The 12,332-nt window shown below is 43.9% G+C and overlaps 1 protein-coding gene across 1 annotated transcript; it reads right to left on the bottom strand.

Moving 5' to 3' along the window:
* Positions 1 to 1,638: 1,638 nt before the first annotated feature.
* Positions 1,639 to 10,765, bottom strand: LOC307085744 (solute carrier family 22 member 13-like; the record flags this gene model as incomplete). The annotated part of the gene is made up of 9 exons (XM_079750606.1): positions 1,639 to 1,849; positions 2,143 to 2,251; positions 2,539 to 2,753; positions 3,134 to 3,228; positions 8,173 to 8,293; positions 8,921 to 9,089; positions 9,639 to 9,793; positions 10,212 to 10,315; positions 10,391 to 10,765. The coding sequence occupies 9 exons, from the start codon at positions 10,763 to 10,765 to the stop codon at positions 1,639 to 1,641; spliced, it is 1,554 nt and encodes a 517-aa protein (XP_079606732.1).
* Between the last annotated feature and the right edge of the window lie 1,567 nt (positions 10,766 to 12,332).

Here is a 12,332-nt window from a genome sequence, read left to right on the forward strand (position 1 = left end):
ACAGGTGAGTTTTGAGTCTTTTGCGGAAAACAGATGATGGAAAAGACACAAAAAAGATTTACAATTTCAATTCTACAATTTAAACCATATCTTTTCCCCTGTCATTTACTCGCACGCACGCACGCACGCACGCACGCAGGCAGGCAGGCAGGCAGGCACACACACACACACACACACACACACACACAGACACACACACACACACACAATAATTTGATCTTGAAGGTGGTGGTGGTGGTCATGAGGCCGTGAGCCTAGAATTTGCTTGAGGTCATTGCAGTAACAGCAGTGTGTTTGATAGACTTTCTTCCCTTCTCCATTTTGGTTCCTTTTGGTTCCCATTTTGGTTTTCCATCACTGCCATTGAAACCCAACACAGATTAGTGCAAGCAAGAATGACAATCAGAAAGGTGTTGTTGTATACTGTGTTGTACAACTTTGGTCATGATCAGTGTGTGTGTGTTTGTGTGTGCGCGTGTGTGTGTGTGTGTGTGTGTGTGTGTGTGTGTGTGTGTGTGTGTGTGTGTGTGTGTGTGTGTGTGTGTGTGTGTGTGTGTGTCTGCTTGTGTATGTCACAACTTGGACAAGAGTGACAACCCCTAGACCAACAACAATATGGGCACTTAAAACCAAACTTCAAAATCTGATCAATTATAGATTATAGATCTGTCCTACCCTCGGCCAGTGTTACCAGGATGAGCCTTGCGGCGGTGGAAGGATTGGAGGCAGTATGAGCGATGTTAGTAAGGCCGTTGACCTGAATTTATTCCGGTACAAAAATGTCCATCAGGAGGCAAAAAAAAAGAATAACGAATAAACACAAAAAAAAAACCCAATCAATAATTAGATAGATAACTTTCAATAATCGAAAAACAACAGTCCTCCCCTCGGCACTAATAAAGCCCTTGGCTGATCTAAGAGCCAGGTGTTGTCACCCGCTCACGTCAGACCCTTCTGCCCCACCTACATGATTTGGACCTGAATATATCCTACCTGGCCTGACCCATACCCCTCTTAATTCAATTAACCCTCCCCTACACATTTCCAATTTACCTATCCCCAGCCCTAGTTACCCACCTTACTCCAGACCTATTAGTCTAAAACCCATCCTTACCCTCTACTTCCCTGACACCTTAAATATTCCCCAAGTACCCAAACACACCCCTCTCCTCTCACACACTTGGTCTCGCCCGTCTGACGTCACCCCCACACCGCACAAATGTTCTTCCGGACTTCACGTCGGGTCCTCCCGCAGCCCCGGCACCCGGAAGCCAGCGCAACCGTAACGTGGGTGTTTTTACGTTGTCCTTGTTTGTACCGTGTCCCCTGACCGGCTTCCTCATAACGTATGTTTTTTGTGTGTTGCAGGTGGCGTCATGAATGTGTTTGAATGTTCTGTGTGTGTTAAATAAAAGGGTACTTGTAAATCCCGGTGTAAGTCCTGTTTTTATCCATTGCCTGCAGTAACGGGCCGCCGCACCGTTACAGCCAGTAATTGATGAGGAGTCAGATGTTACCTCCAGCCCTTGGCCTGTTATTGATTATGGATCAGTTGTTACCTTTGGCCCTCGGCCTGTTATTGATTATGGATCAGTTGTTACCTTTGGCCCTCGGCCTGTTATGATTATGGATCAGTTGTTACCTCCGGCCCTCGGCCTGTTCAATGGAGTCTGCAAGCTCTCTCCCGCACGTCTCTGGGAGCAGGAAGGCGAGGGATCCACCCAACAGGGTGATGCTGCTGAACACTGAGATGGGTATGGACCAGTGGTATAGTGCCAGCAGGTTGAGTGAGGGGGCCAACAGCCCTGCCACTCTAGTCGCTAGGCCCCCTAGTCCAGCTGCAGTATGTCTGAAAACAACATCACTATCACTGTCCTTGTCAACTTCATATTCTTCATTATCATCATCATCCCCTTCATCCACATTATCAATCACAATCATTATCCTAAACACCCTTATCTTCTGCATCATCAACACAAATCTTCATCATCAACATTATCAGTGGCACATCTATCGTAAGAAACATCAACCATCTTCATCATCATCACCATAATCACCATCAGCATCACGGAGGGAGGATTGAAAAACGTAATAAAACTCACAGGTCCACTCAAAGGACCTCAAGGTGTGTTATTTTCTTACCTTGTGGACGTGGGAAACAGCTCCTGAATGTAAACGCTGGATATGCTCGAACCCACAGTCATAAGGATCCGTGCCGTGATGGCCAACACGGTCACAGCGATGGCATTTCCTGTCACAGAGAGGAAACGCGTATGAAGCCAAAACTACCGTCTTTAGCTTCAAAGAAACATCTGATTTACTACAAAAGAAGACACTCTCATCCACAGCGCCTTACAGTGAATACAGATGCTTGTCATTAAAGGTGCAGTACGAGAGATTGAGTGGCATCCAGTGGTGAGGTTGCAGATTACAACCAACTGAGTTGTTGTAATCTGCAACACAACCAAGACTGTTGTGTTACCCACACCCCTACACTGTCCCGTCCACCTATATAATGTATCCGGGAATGTGTGTTACCTGCGGGAACAGCCAGGATGCTGAGGCACACTAGACTCCCCACCAGGAGGGTGAACATCAGGCATAACTTCCTGCCAGCGAGCTCCAACAGCCAGAAGCACAGCAGATGAGCCGGTAACTCTGTGAGTCCGAACAGCATCTGGGTCAGGAAGATGTCAAGCCCAAACTTCCCCACGTTAAACGAGAGGCAGTTAAAGGTGAGGCTCAATGCAAACCTAAAAGATTTGATAGGGAAGAGTTTAAGAAAAGTATTAGACACAGGTCATTGTCTACTTCTACTTATTTCATGTATTTCACAAGGACAAAACTTTTTCCCATTTTGAATATTTGGGACGGGTATAAAAAGGGATACAACAACACACAAACAGATAATTAAACTAACACCAGCATGGACTGATGATTTGTCAATAGCGTTGATTGCTTAAGGAGCTCCAGACCCTGAGTAACGCTGTTTCAATAAGGTTTTTCTGTCGCAGGAGTCTCGTAACTTTGTGCCGCAACAGAAATGTTATGCTATTATGAATGTTAGGTTGCTTTCAGTTTTTTAATCAATATTTCCATTGAGTCCATGTAGAGAGGGTAGCCTACAACTCACCATGATAATGCTATGATCAGGAAGCGTTTTCGAAGCACAGTTGATCTGATAAGGACCGATATGCCCCCTTTCTCCACAGTTTTATTCACTGCAATCTGTTATGGATTAGATGAGATTATATTAGAAATTAATTTTCCGTAGAAAAAAGTAGAATACCCAGAATATCATCTGGAATATTAACAATATACGAGTATCTGTATTTTATATAGAAATAAATAAATATATATATAATAATTAGAAATTGTTACAGCCGTGGCCTAAATACCATCATTGAACCCCTCCATGGAGCTACCATCTTTTCCGGGCTGGGCCTCAGGAATGCCTAACATCTTGTTAGAATAAGGGAGGGAGACGTATGGAAAACGGCTTTCCACACACCCCTTGTTCATTTTGAGTACCTGGTTATCAGTGACGTGCAGTCAGGGGAGGCAGGTAACACCTGCTGAATTTGGCCTTTTTCCTGAGGGGAAATACGCGAGCTGAGGCCGGCTGAGGCAGCGAGCAGTGCTGCCTCAGCGAGATTTGCGCAATCCCTCACAAACTGGGTAGAGCGCATGCGCTCAACCCAGTTTGGTTTTCACCGTTGTCACAAATGTAATGTTTGTAGACACTTTTATTGTATGATCGCACTTTACTTAAACTAGTTAATGTATTTGATGTATGTGTATAACATATTTAGTATTGCAGCAAGACTAAATATGCTGATCTGACATAAAACCGCGCTGAAAAAGCATGAAATGAGGCAGCCAGTACCTTTGCATCACTGAAGGGGGCATATGCGTGAGCCCACAGTGTTTACAGGATGCTTCCGTTAACTTCTTTTAAGCAGTCAAGTGCACGACATCTTTGTTTGTTTATTTAAAAAAACCCATTTCTGACGGCAAACATGGAAGATAATGATTCAAGGCCGGTACTATATAACAATTGGGTTCATATATTTGTAAATCCGACTCTGTAAAAGTCAGTGCCTCACCAGCCACGGACCTCACCGCACGTCTCTGCTGGTTATGCATTTGGATTTACAAATGCCCCAGCTGTTTTCCATGGACTTGCAAATTCTCTGCGACTTCCTCAACGGTTCCGGCAACATGGAGGAACACCTCATCCATTTGAGACAGGTTCCCCAGAGACTCCTTGAGAAGAAGCTGTACGTCAAGGCAGAGAAATGTGAATTCCATGTGGATTTGGTGTCATTACTGGGATATATCTTTGGGCAGGTGGGCAGGTGAAGACAGAGAAGGTGCAGACCGTGGCAGAGTGGTCTACACCAACAACGGTTAAACAGCACTAGTCCTTCCTTGGCTTCTTAAACTTCTACCGTTGGTTCATCAGGGACTAGCAGAGAAGCAGGGCCCCTTACCAAGCCCACCTCTCCTGCAACTTCTGTCCTCCCAGACGCTGCGCTCAGGGAGCTGAAGAGACGTTTCACCTCAGCCCCTGTCCTAATCAACCCAGATCCTTCAAGTCAGTTTATGGTGGAGGTCGACGCATCTGATTCTGGCGTAGGCGCGGTCCTGTCCCAGTGCTCTGCCTCAGACCAGAAACTACATCCATGCACCTTTTTCTCCCATCGCTTATCCCCTGCTGAGCGGAACTATGACGTTGGGAACCGGGAGCTTCTCGTCGTGAAACTGGCTTTGGGGACACAGGGATCTGATCACTCCTTCACAAGAACCTTGCCTACATTCAAACTGCTAGACGCCTAAATTCCCGTCAAGCCCACTGGACGTTGTTTTTCGGCCACTTCAGCTTCACTCTAACCTATCGTCCAGGTTCCAGGAACATCAAGCCCAATGCTCTCTCCTGCCAGTTTACCTCTGAGTGGTCGGTTCCGTGCTGTGATAATATCCTCCCGTCGTCCTGTGTGGTGGCCGCGGTGATGTGGGAGATTGAATCATTGATTCGTGAGGCCAACTCACGGAACCAGACCCAGGTAACGGCCCTACTCATCGTCTCTTTGTGCCTGTGTCAGTCCGCTCCCTGGTCTTTCAGTAGGTGCACGCCTCCAGGTTTGCCTGCCATCCTGGAATCAGCCGCACCCCTCTCTCTTCTGAGGCGGGTGGTCGAGGGAAATCCTCCAATCAACCGCCTGCTGATCTGCTCCGTCCTCTGCCAATCCCTGGTCGCCCCTGATCCCAGATTGCCCTCGACTTCGTTACAGGTATTCCTCCATCTCAGGGTAACACAGTGATCCTCACCATAGTGGACCGATTTTTGAAAACGGTTAATTTTGTGCCCTCCCCAAACTCACAGCTTTTGAAAAGGCAGCCCTCTTGATAGTACATGTATTTGTCTCCATGGAATACCCTCCGAGACCACCCGGCCTACACGGTCCGGCCGGCTGCTGGACGTGCGCCGTCGGGGCTACCATATAATTGGTGGACTGGGAGGGTTATGGCCCTGAGGATCATAGCTCGGTGCCCCGCAGCTACATCCTTGATGTTTCCTTGGTCCGGGATTTTCATGAGGAGCACCCGGATAGACCAGGTGGTATGGAGGCACCCATAGAGGGGAGTGTACTGATACGGCTGTGGCCGTACCCAGCAGATTCTCTGCTCTGTCTCCCCCTCTCGGTGTCTTCACGTCTGTGAAATGGGCGAGGCATTCCCTTAATGTCCCACCTGTTCAAAATGCACACCTGTCAAGCCATCTCCAGTCATCATCCCCATTGCATATAAAGCCTGTTTCTTCACCCACCACTGTTGTTTCAACTGTTTTTCTAGGCTCCAGAGAAATCAATATTTCTAGATTAGTTTTGTGTTCCATGTTTCCTTGTGTTGTTAATCTCCATGTTCTCCTTGCCCCAGGATTAACAACCAGCTACCTGCCTGACATCAACCCTGCATGCTCATCTGCCTGCATGTAGCGCTGCCTGCCTGTCCATCCATCTTCTCCGTCCACCTACTCAGTCCTGTTTGGTCTTCCTCCCTTGCCTGTCCACCTCCTGTTATTTCCCTACTGTTCTCATCCTCCGTACAATAAACCTCTGGTTTAATTGAACCTCCAGCGTCTGCGTCTGCGCTTGGGTTCCTCCCGTTCGATCGTAACAGAAACATTTAAATGCTTAAAAAGTTTGTTATTAATAAGAAGGCTGACCTAATATGCATGCTAATAATACTTGAAGGAATAAACAAGTAAATACAAACCATTAAATAAGTTAGTTAAGTAGACCTAAAAAAAATATATTATGATAAAAAGGCTTTTAATATGATAACTATATGTGGTGTTGTGCAAGTTCCATCTTCCGAAGAGCTAGCTCAAAGTTCAGTTCACACAGATTAAAATGAACTCATTCATAGTTCACAAGTTTGAATTTTGAACTAAGTTCACAGTCCCAGGAAATTAACTGTTCACATTCATCTCTTATTCTATTATATAATTGTTCAGGAGAGCTTTCTCCTACCCATCCACCCCCAGCACCCCAAGCATTGCCACTGCCCACAGCCCAAACTAAATTATTTACTGTATACTGCGATATAATCAAGATTCATTTCAAAATTAGTTTGAATTGGGTGGAGGAAATTTGCGGCTTTTGGCTCTAGTGCTTATCCTTCCCACTGCGCAGCGTGTCGTCAGAGTGATGTATTTTCTGTGTCATTATAGAGTGGCGAAGTCACGCCCCTTCCGGTAGAGCCCATGGGACCTTTGAGATTGAAAAATATGAATGGGTTTCAATGGAGAGAAAATAATTATCTTCTGTTCCCAGTCTTTATATGCCCCGGATTACACATATGTTGTTTGTGGATTTAAATGATAATTTTTCATGTCGAGAGTTTGACCGTTTATTGTGCAATTGCTCAGTTAAAAGCTGTAGAGAAAACACAATGAGAAAGACTACACGTCTCGTATGTGACGTCACGCTCCCTGCGACTGGCGTGGACAAGACTGACAATCTCCCCATCGGCATAACTGAAACTCTCCACATGCCCCGACTTATAATGGTTTTCACCTCTTTCGATGCTTTTATCCTCCCCTTGGAAAAAAGCGGTGAAGTGGAGCAGAGAGATCGCCATGTCTGTCCCGGAGTTCCAAGTGCGGGTGGTGACGTATATCACGTCGAGAACAGCGAAGGGCTGCAGTTCACAAAGCGGCCTCACACAAAACCTAATATTATCAAACTTCTTCGCGAATTTTTTTAGGTTTCTTTGCATGAAAAATTATAATTTAAATCCACAAACAACATATGTGGAATCCAGGGCATATAAAGACTGGGACCAGAAAGTAATTACTTTCTCTCCATTGAAACCCATTCATATTTTTCGATCTCATAGGTCCCGTGGGCTCTACCGGAAAGGGCGTGACTTCGCCACTCTATAGGACGTCAAATTTCGGTTCACTGAAGGGCTTGTTTTGTAACGCCAGGCGACGTCTTTTTTTTTTACGTCTACCGAACATCTAATGTTGACGTCAGTGGGACCTCTGTGTAAGGGCTATTTATAGTCCAAATGTGACATCGGAGTGACGTCTTTTCGGTGTCAAATTTGGGTCCACAGAAGGGGTTGTTTGGTAACGCCAGGCGACGTCTTTTTTTTTTTCGTCTACCGAACGTCTAATGTTGACGTCAGTGGGACCACCGTCCTACTGCGCAATGTGACGTCGGAGTGGCGTTTTTTCAAAGACTGGTCATATGCTTCATTTCGATATGTCTTTTTAAAGTAGTTTCCGATGTTGCTGACGTTCTGACTTGTTTCCTGAGACCCGGAGGGCAAAATCTGCATAAAAATGTTTGGTTTTTACTGTTCAAATCTGAACTAGTTTGGTCATAAAACTTTAAAATATTCATATACACTATTGGCTTTAGCAGTAGCTACGTTGTTGTAATTGTTTTTCGAAGCTATGCTAGCATGCCAGTTGCAGTAAATCCTTGGGTGCCGGTAAACAGTGCGTAAATTGCAAACATTCAGTAACTGCAAACGGGTACGTTTCAGTTTACCGTTCACGAAATATATGCGCACATTCAATGAACGCCACTCTTGTAGCGCGTTCATACACAATACTCGATGTGAGCCTTTTATTTCTAATAGAACTTTGCAAGATACCTTTTCGAATAGGGATTCTGGAACATTGCGTCTGTTGATGGCCGCTGCTTTGAGAATCAACTCTTTTGCTGCCTCTGTCCTCCCCCTGTCCAGCAGCAACCGGGCTGACTCCGGAATAAACCTTTGCAAAAATAAGGTGAAATGAGTTTGACCCAAAACATCAATTAGCAACCCCCTGGCAGTGATATCTTATTTGCTCTATTTTCACACAACAATTATGCTGTTATGACCTAATCTATTATGAATTAAAGTGAATATCTAAAAGATATTGCTGTCAATAGGTGAGTCAGTATCTAGCACTGAATGAGGTAACACAATAGTGATTGAGCCTGTGTCCCGCTGACGAAAGTCCTTGCGTTTGCAGGATAATGAATATTATAAAACTAGGTGTTTGTTGCGACACTACTTTTATCTATTGAAAGACTGACCACTTAACACCAATGACAAACATAACGAAACAGAAATCTTAAAGATTGCCACTCAAACTCACATCTAGCCAAATAATGATGACGAATGTTAAAAAACATTTATCATGAATGAATTAATATAAAAAAAGAAAAAAAGGACATTCACAATGTTTAATTGTTTAATTGAATTTAAAATATAAGGGGAAATAGCCCATAAATAAATAATATATAATTTATGTTCCAGGGCCCTTTTTAGGGCACTCTCCCTCTCAGGGGCCCCCTAAATCGTCACTACATGTTACTCCTGTCTCTCACTGCTTCACCTCGTGACCCATACACACCATATGTAGACAGCAACCAGGCCCATCGGCGCCGCCATGACCAACTGAGCCAGCCTCCAATCACGGGTAAGGTAGTTGATCCCCGACATACACGCTAGCCCGGCAGCCCCCGAGAACTGGCCCCCACACGCACCCAGGGAGCGCTTGGTTATCCCTATCCACTCAGTCACTGCAGGGAAGGAGAGCCATGCTCGTGGGTCAATATTCGGTCTGCAGTAGCACACATGGCATAAACCCTCGACATGTGTTGACAAAGGCCATTTGTGTTTCAGTTTTGAGGTCCAAGAATTAGTGGATGGAAAACAGCTTTTTCTTAATGTGTCATGCGTCTGTTTAAACCCGCACTGCGTCCTTTTTTCGACTGCGGCTCAGTCCTCCTTTCAAAAATATCTGAACTAGAAAGTGGGTGGATTTTTCTCAATAAATCGTTCTATTCTATCCCCCACCTTGGGCAAACGTACATAGTGCAGGTTAAACTATACTATAGGCTACAGGTTCAACGTAGCATTATTCTGTAAGGCCTTTCTGTAGAGTCTTTGTATGGAATTGTCTGAAGATTAAGTTTTGTTATATATTTACATCCAAAGTTACGGTGAATGACTTACACTTAAGGTTTGACTGATGTATCTGCCTTTACATTATATTTGCACTGGGTTCTGAGCTGAGTAAAGACTACTAAGAGAAGAGGAAGAGACGTATTGCGTTTTGGTGTACTCACTCAACACGATGGCGTTCATCCTGAAGCCCCCATACCCCATGCCCGCCCCAAACTGGGAGGCCAGATATAAGTAGTAGTTGGGACTAAGGCCACCTGTGAGCGTGAATATAAAAAGGAACAGCACTGGAATCTGAGTGGTCCGTCTGCGGCCAAACCTGGCAGAAAAAATGTTTAATTGTTATTATTCAGAATTAAAAATCTGACCCTAAAAATTAAAAAGACTTTAATTATTTATATTTTTATCTAAATAGTAGTAGCCGAGAGTAAGTCATTTATTTTTTATGATGAATGTTGATGTGTGAAATACATAGACATAGGGGATACAGAATTAATACTAATGCAATACTCGTCTTGACATTTTGACTCGAAAAAAAAAATACTATATTTTTGTAAGCCACAAACAAAAAAAAAAATATATACTATCCCTACATTTACAGAATCCCAATGTTTACAGAACCGCGATAGATCGGTACTAAGAAATCATGGTAAAAATATTGAATCTTGCCCGCCAATTTCTATCCCTATTGAAAATGAAAAAATAACCAGCCCAAATAATTAACAGATAAAACTCACGATTCTCCTAAAGGTCCGAACAGTAGCGAACCGATAAGAATGCCAGCACCCAACACTGTTTGGGCCACCGCCAACTTGTTCGCCTTGTCACAAACTAGATCAAACTGTAGGAACCACATAGAGCTGTGAAACAAGAACTGTTCTCAAAACCACAAACCCTATAACACACTACGACTTACATCAGTGACTATGGTGGCTTGGTACTGGGTCCGGTCGTACACCCACCCGTCCCTGCAGGCGGTGGTGTGGTTCAGGCCATACTGGCGGATGGAGTCCAGGGTCCAGTTCACCGGAGCGTACATCAGACACCGGCTGAGGGAGCCGTCTGGCTCCCGGGGAACGGTCAGGTTCAGCTGCTCCTCTTCTGTCAGGTTGGGGCCGGCCCCCAGGATCCAGTCCGTGTTACAGTGGCGCTCCGGGTCAGAGTCACCGAAGAGGACACTTGCAAAGATAAACGATAGCAAAAAGAAGGTAAACCATATGGCTATAAGTAGAATCTTCTGAAATAATCCAAAGTCTCCGGCAGCCCTCAGCATCTCTCCGAAGTCCGCCATGGTGCCCCGATTGAAAACCTCTGCTCTGAAACGTTACTCACAAGATTGTTTTAAATAATCTAGTCCATCAATGTTTAACTTTTTTTGCTCGTTATCTTTGAAAGAGGACATTGGGAACATGCTGTATCCATGTGGAAAGACGAAGGAAGGAAAATAAGTTATTTGTAGGCCACAGCCTACAAATAACATAAGTAGTTATGTAGTCAAAAGTATCAACACATAAATTAGCAATCCACTGGCAGTGATATTTTATTTGCTACATCTAACCCTATATCCGCACAACAATTATGCTGTTATGACCTAACCTATTAAGAATTAAAGTGAATATCTAAAAGATATTCCTGTAAATAGGTGAGTCAGTATCTAGCGAATACGGTAACACAATGGTCATTGAGCCTGTGTCCCACTGATAAAAGCCCTTGCATTTGCAGGATAATGAATGTAATAAAACTGTGTTCAAATCTGCTTCTTCTGACATCAGATCAGTCTACCTGCCTACCCAGTGAACTGCAGCAAACGTTGCTCATCTAGTCATCATACATCTAGGGGGACAGGCCCACTTGTGATGTCAGAAGAGGCGGATTATCAAAATGGCTAATACATAATATATCTGTATTACAAAAAATGGAAATGTTTGAAAAATGGTGTTTTATAATCAGATTTATATATGGGGGCCGGTGTTTCCTGTGCCTAGAAAGGCCCCCACATTAATCACAAATGAAGAAAGTACTCATTTCCAAGAGTCAATGTGGTTTCACCTTCATCCTGTTCTAACCCTCCTCCCTGCCAGACGTGTGTGTATGTGTGTGTGTGTGTGTGTGTGTGTGTGTGTGTGTGTGTGTGTGTGAGAGAGAGTGTGGTTGTTAATAAAAGTCATTAGACTGGCTTTTCTGTTTATACGGAAGCAGGTTTAAATTATTTGGTCATCTAGAAATATAAATATTGTGATGTTATGTGACGAAACCTCTCAGCCCCAGGGCCTAATGGCAGTTTAAGGCGGGCCTGGTTGTCCCCCGACATGCACATGTGAGTTAGCGGGGGAATTCTGAAAACTTATATTTTCACTAAATGTTTTTTTTATTTGAATGTTAAAATATGTACACTTTACAAAATACATCTAAAAATACAGATTGCGATGAACCACATTTCTGAAGTAGGCCTACAATAGTTAATATATATGTAAGGACCTCTGAAACTAGGCCCTTAATTATGTATACATATATATATATATATATATATATATATATATATATATATATATTGTTTGTTTTTGTTTTTGCTGTTTAAGTTGTACAGTACTGTTTATCTACTTTATTTGCCAGCATGCTTTGTTTTCCATGTTGCTGGGCAGTTGTAGATCTGTAAACCAATCAGATGTATTTGTTCTTTGTATTTTAATTAGAAAATTATTTTAAGCCAATCACATTCTGTAAATAGTTAATGCCCGCGAAATCGCCGGGAGTTTGGGCATTCAACGGGAGAGCGGTTGGTCGAATTCTGGAATCCGAAGAGAGAGGTCCTTGCTTTGGCTACTCTATCTCATTGTCGTGGAGACTTTTTGCAATTC

Source organism: Pollachius pollachius (genome assembly GCF_949987615.1).
Source record: "Pollachius pollachius genome assembly, chromosome: 14".
NCBI classification, from domain to species: Eukaryota; Metazoa; Chordata; class Actinopteri; order Gadiformes; family Gadidae; genus Pollachius; species Pollachius pollachius.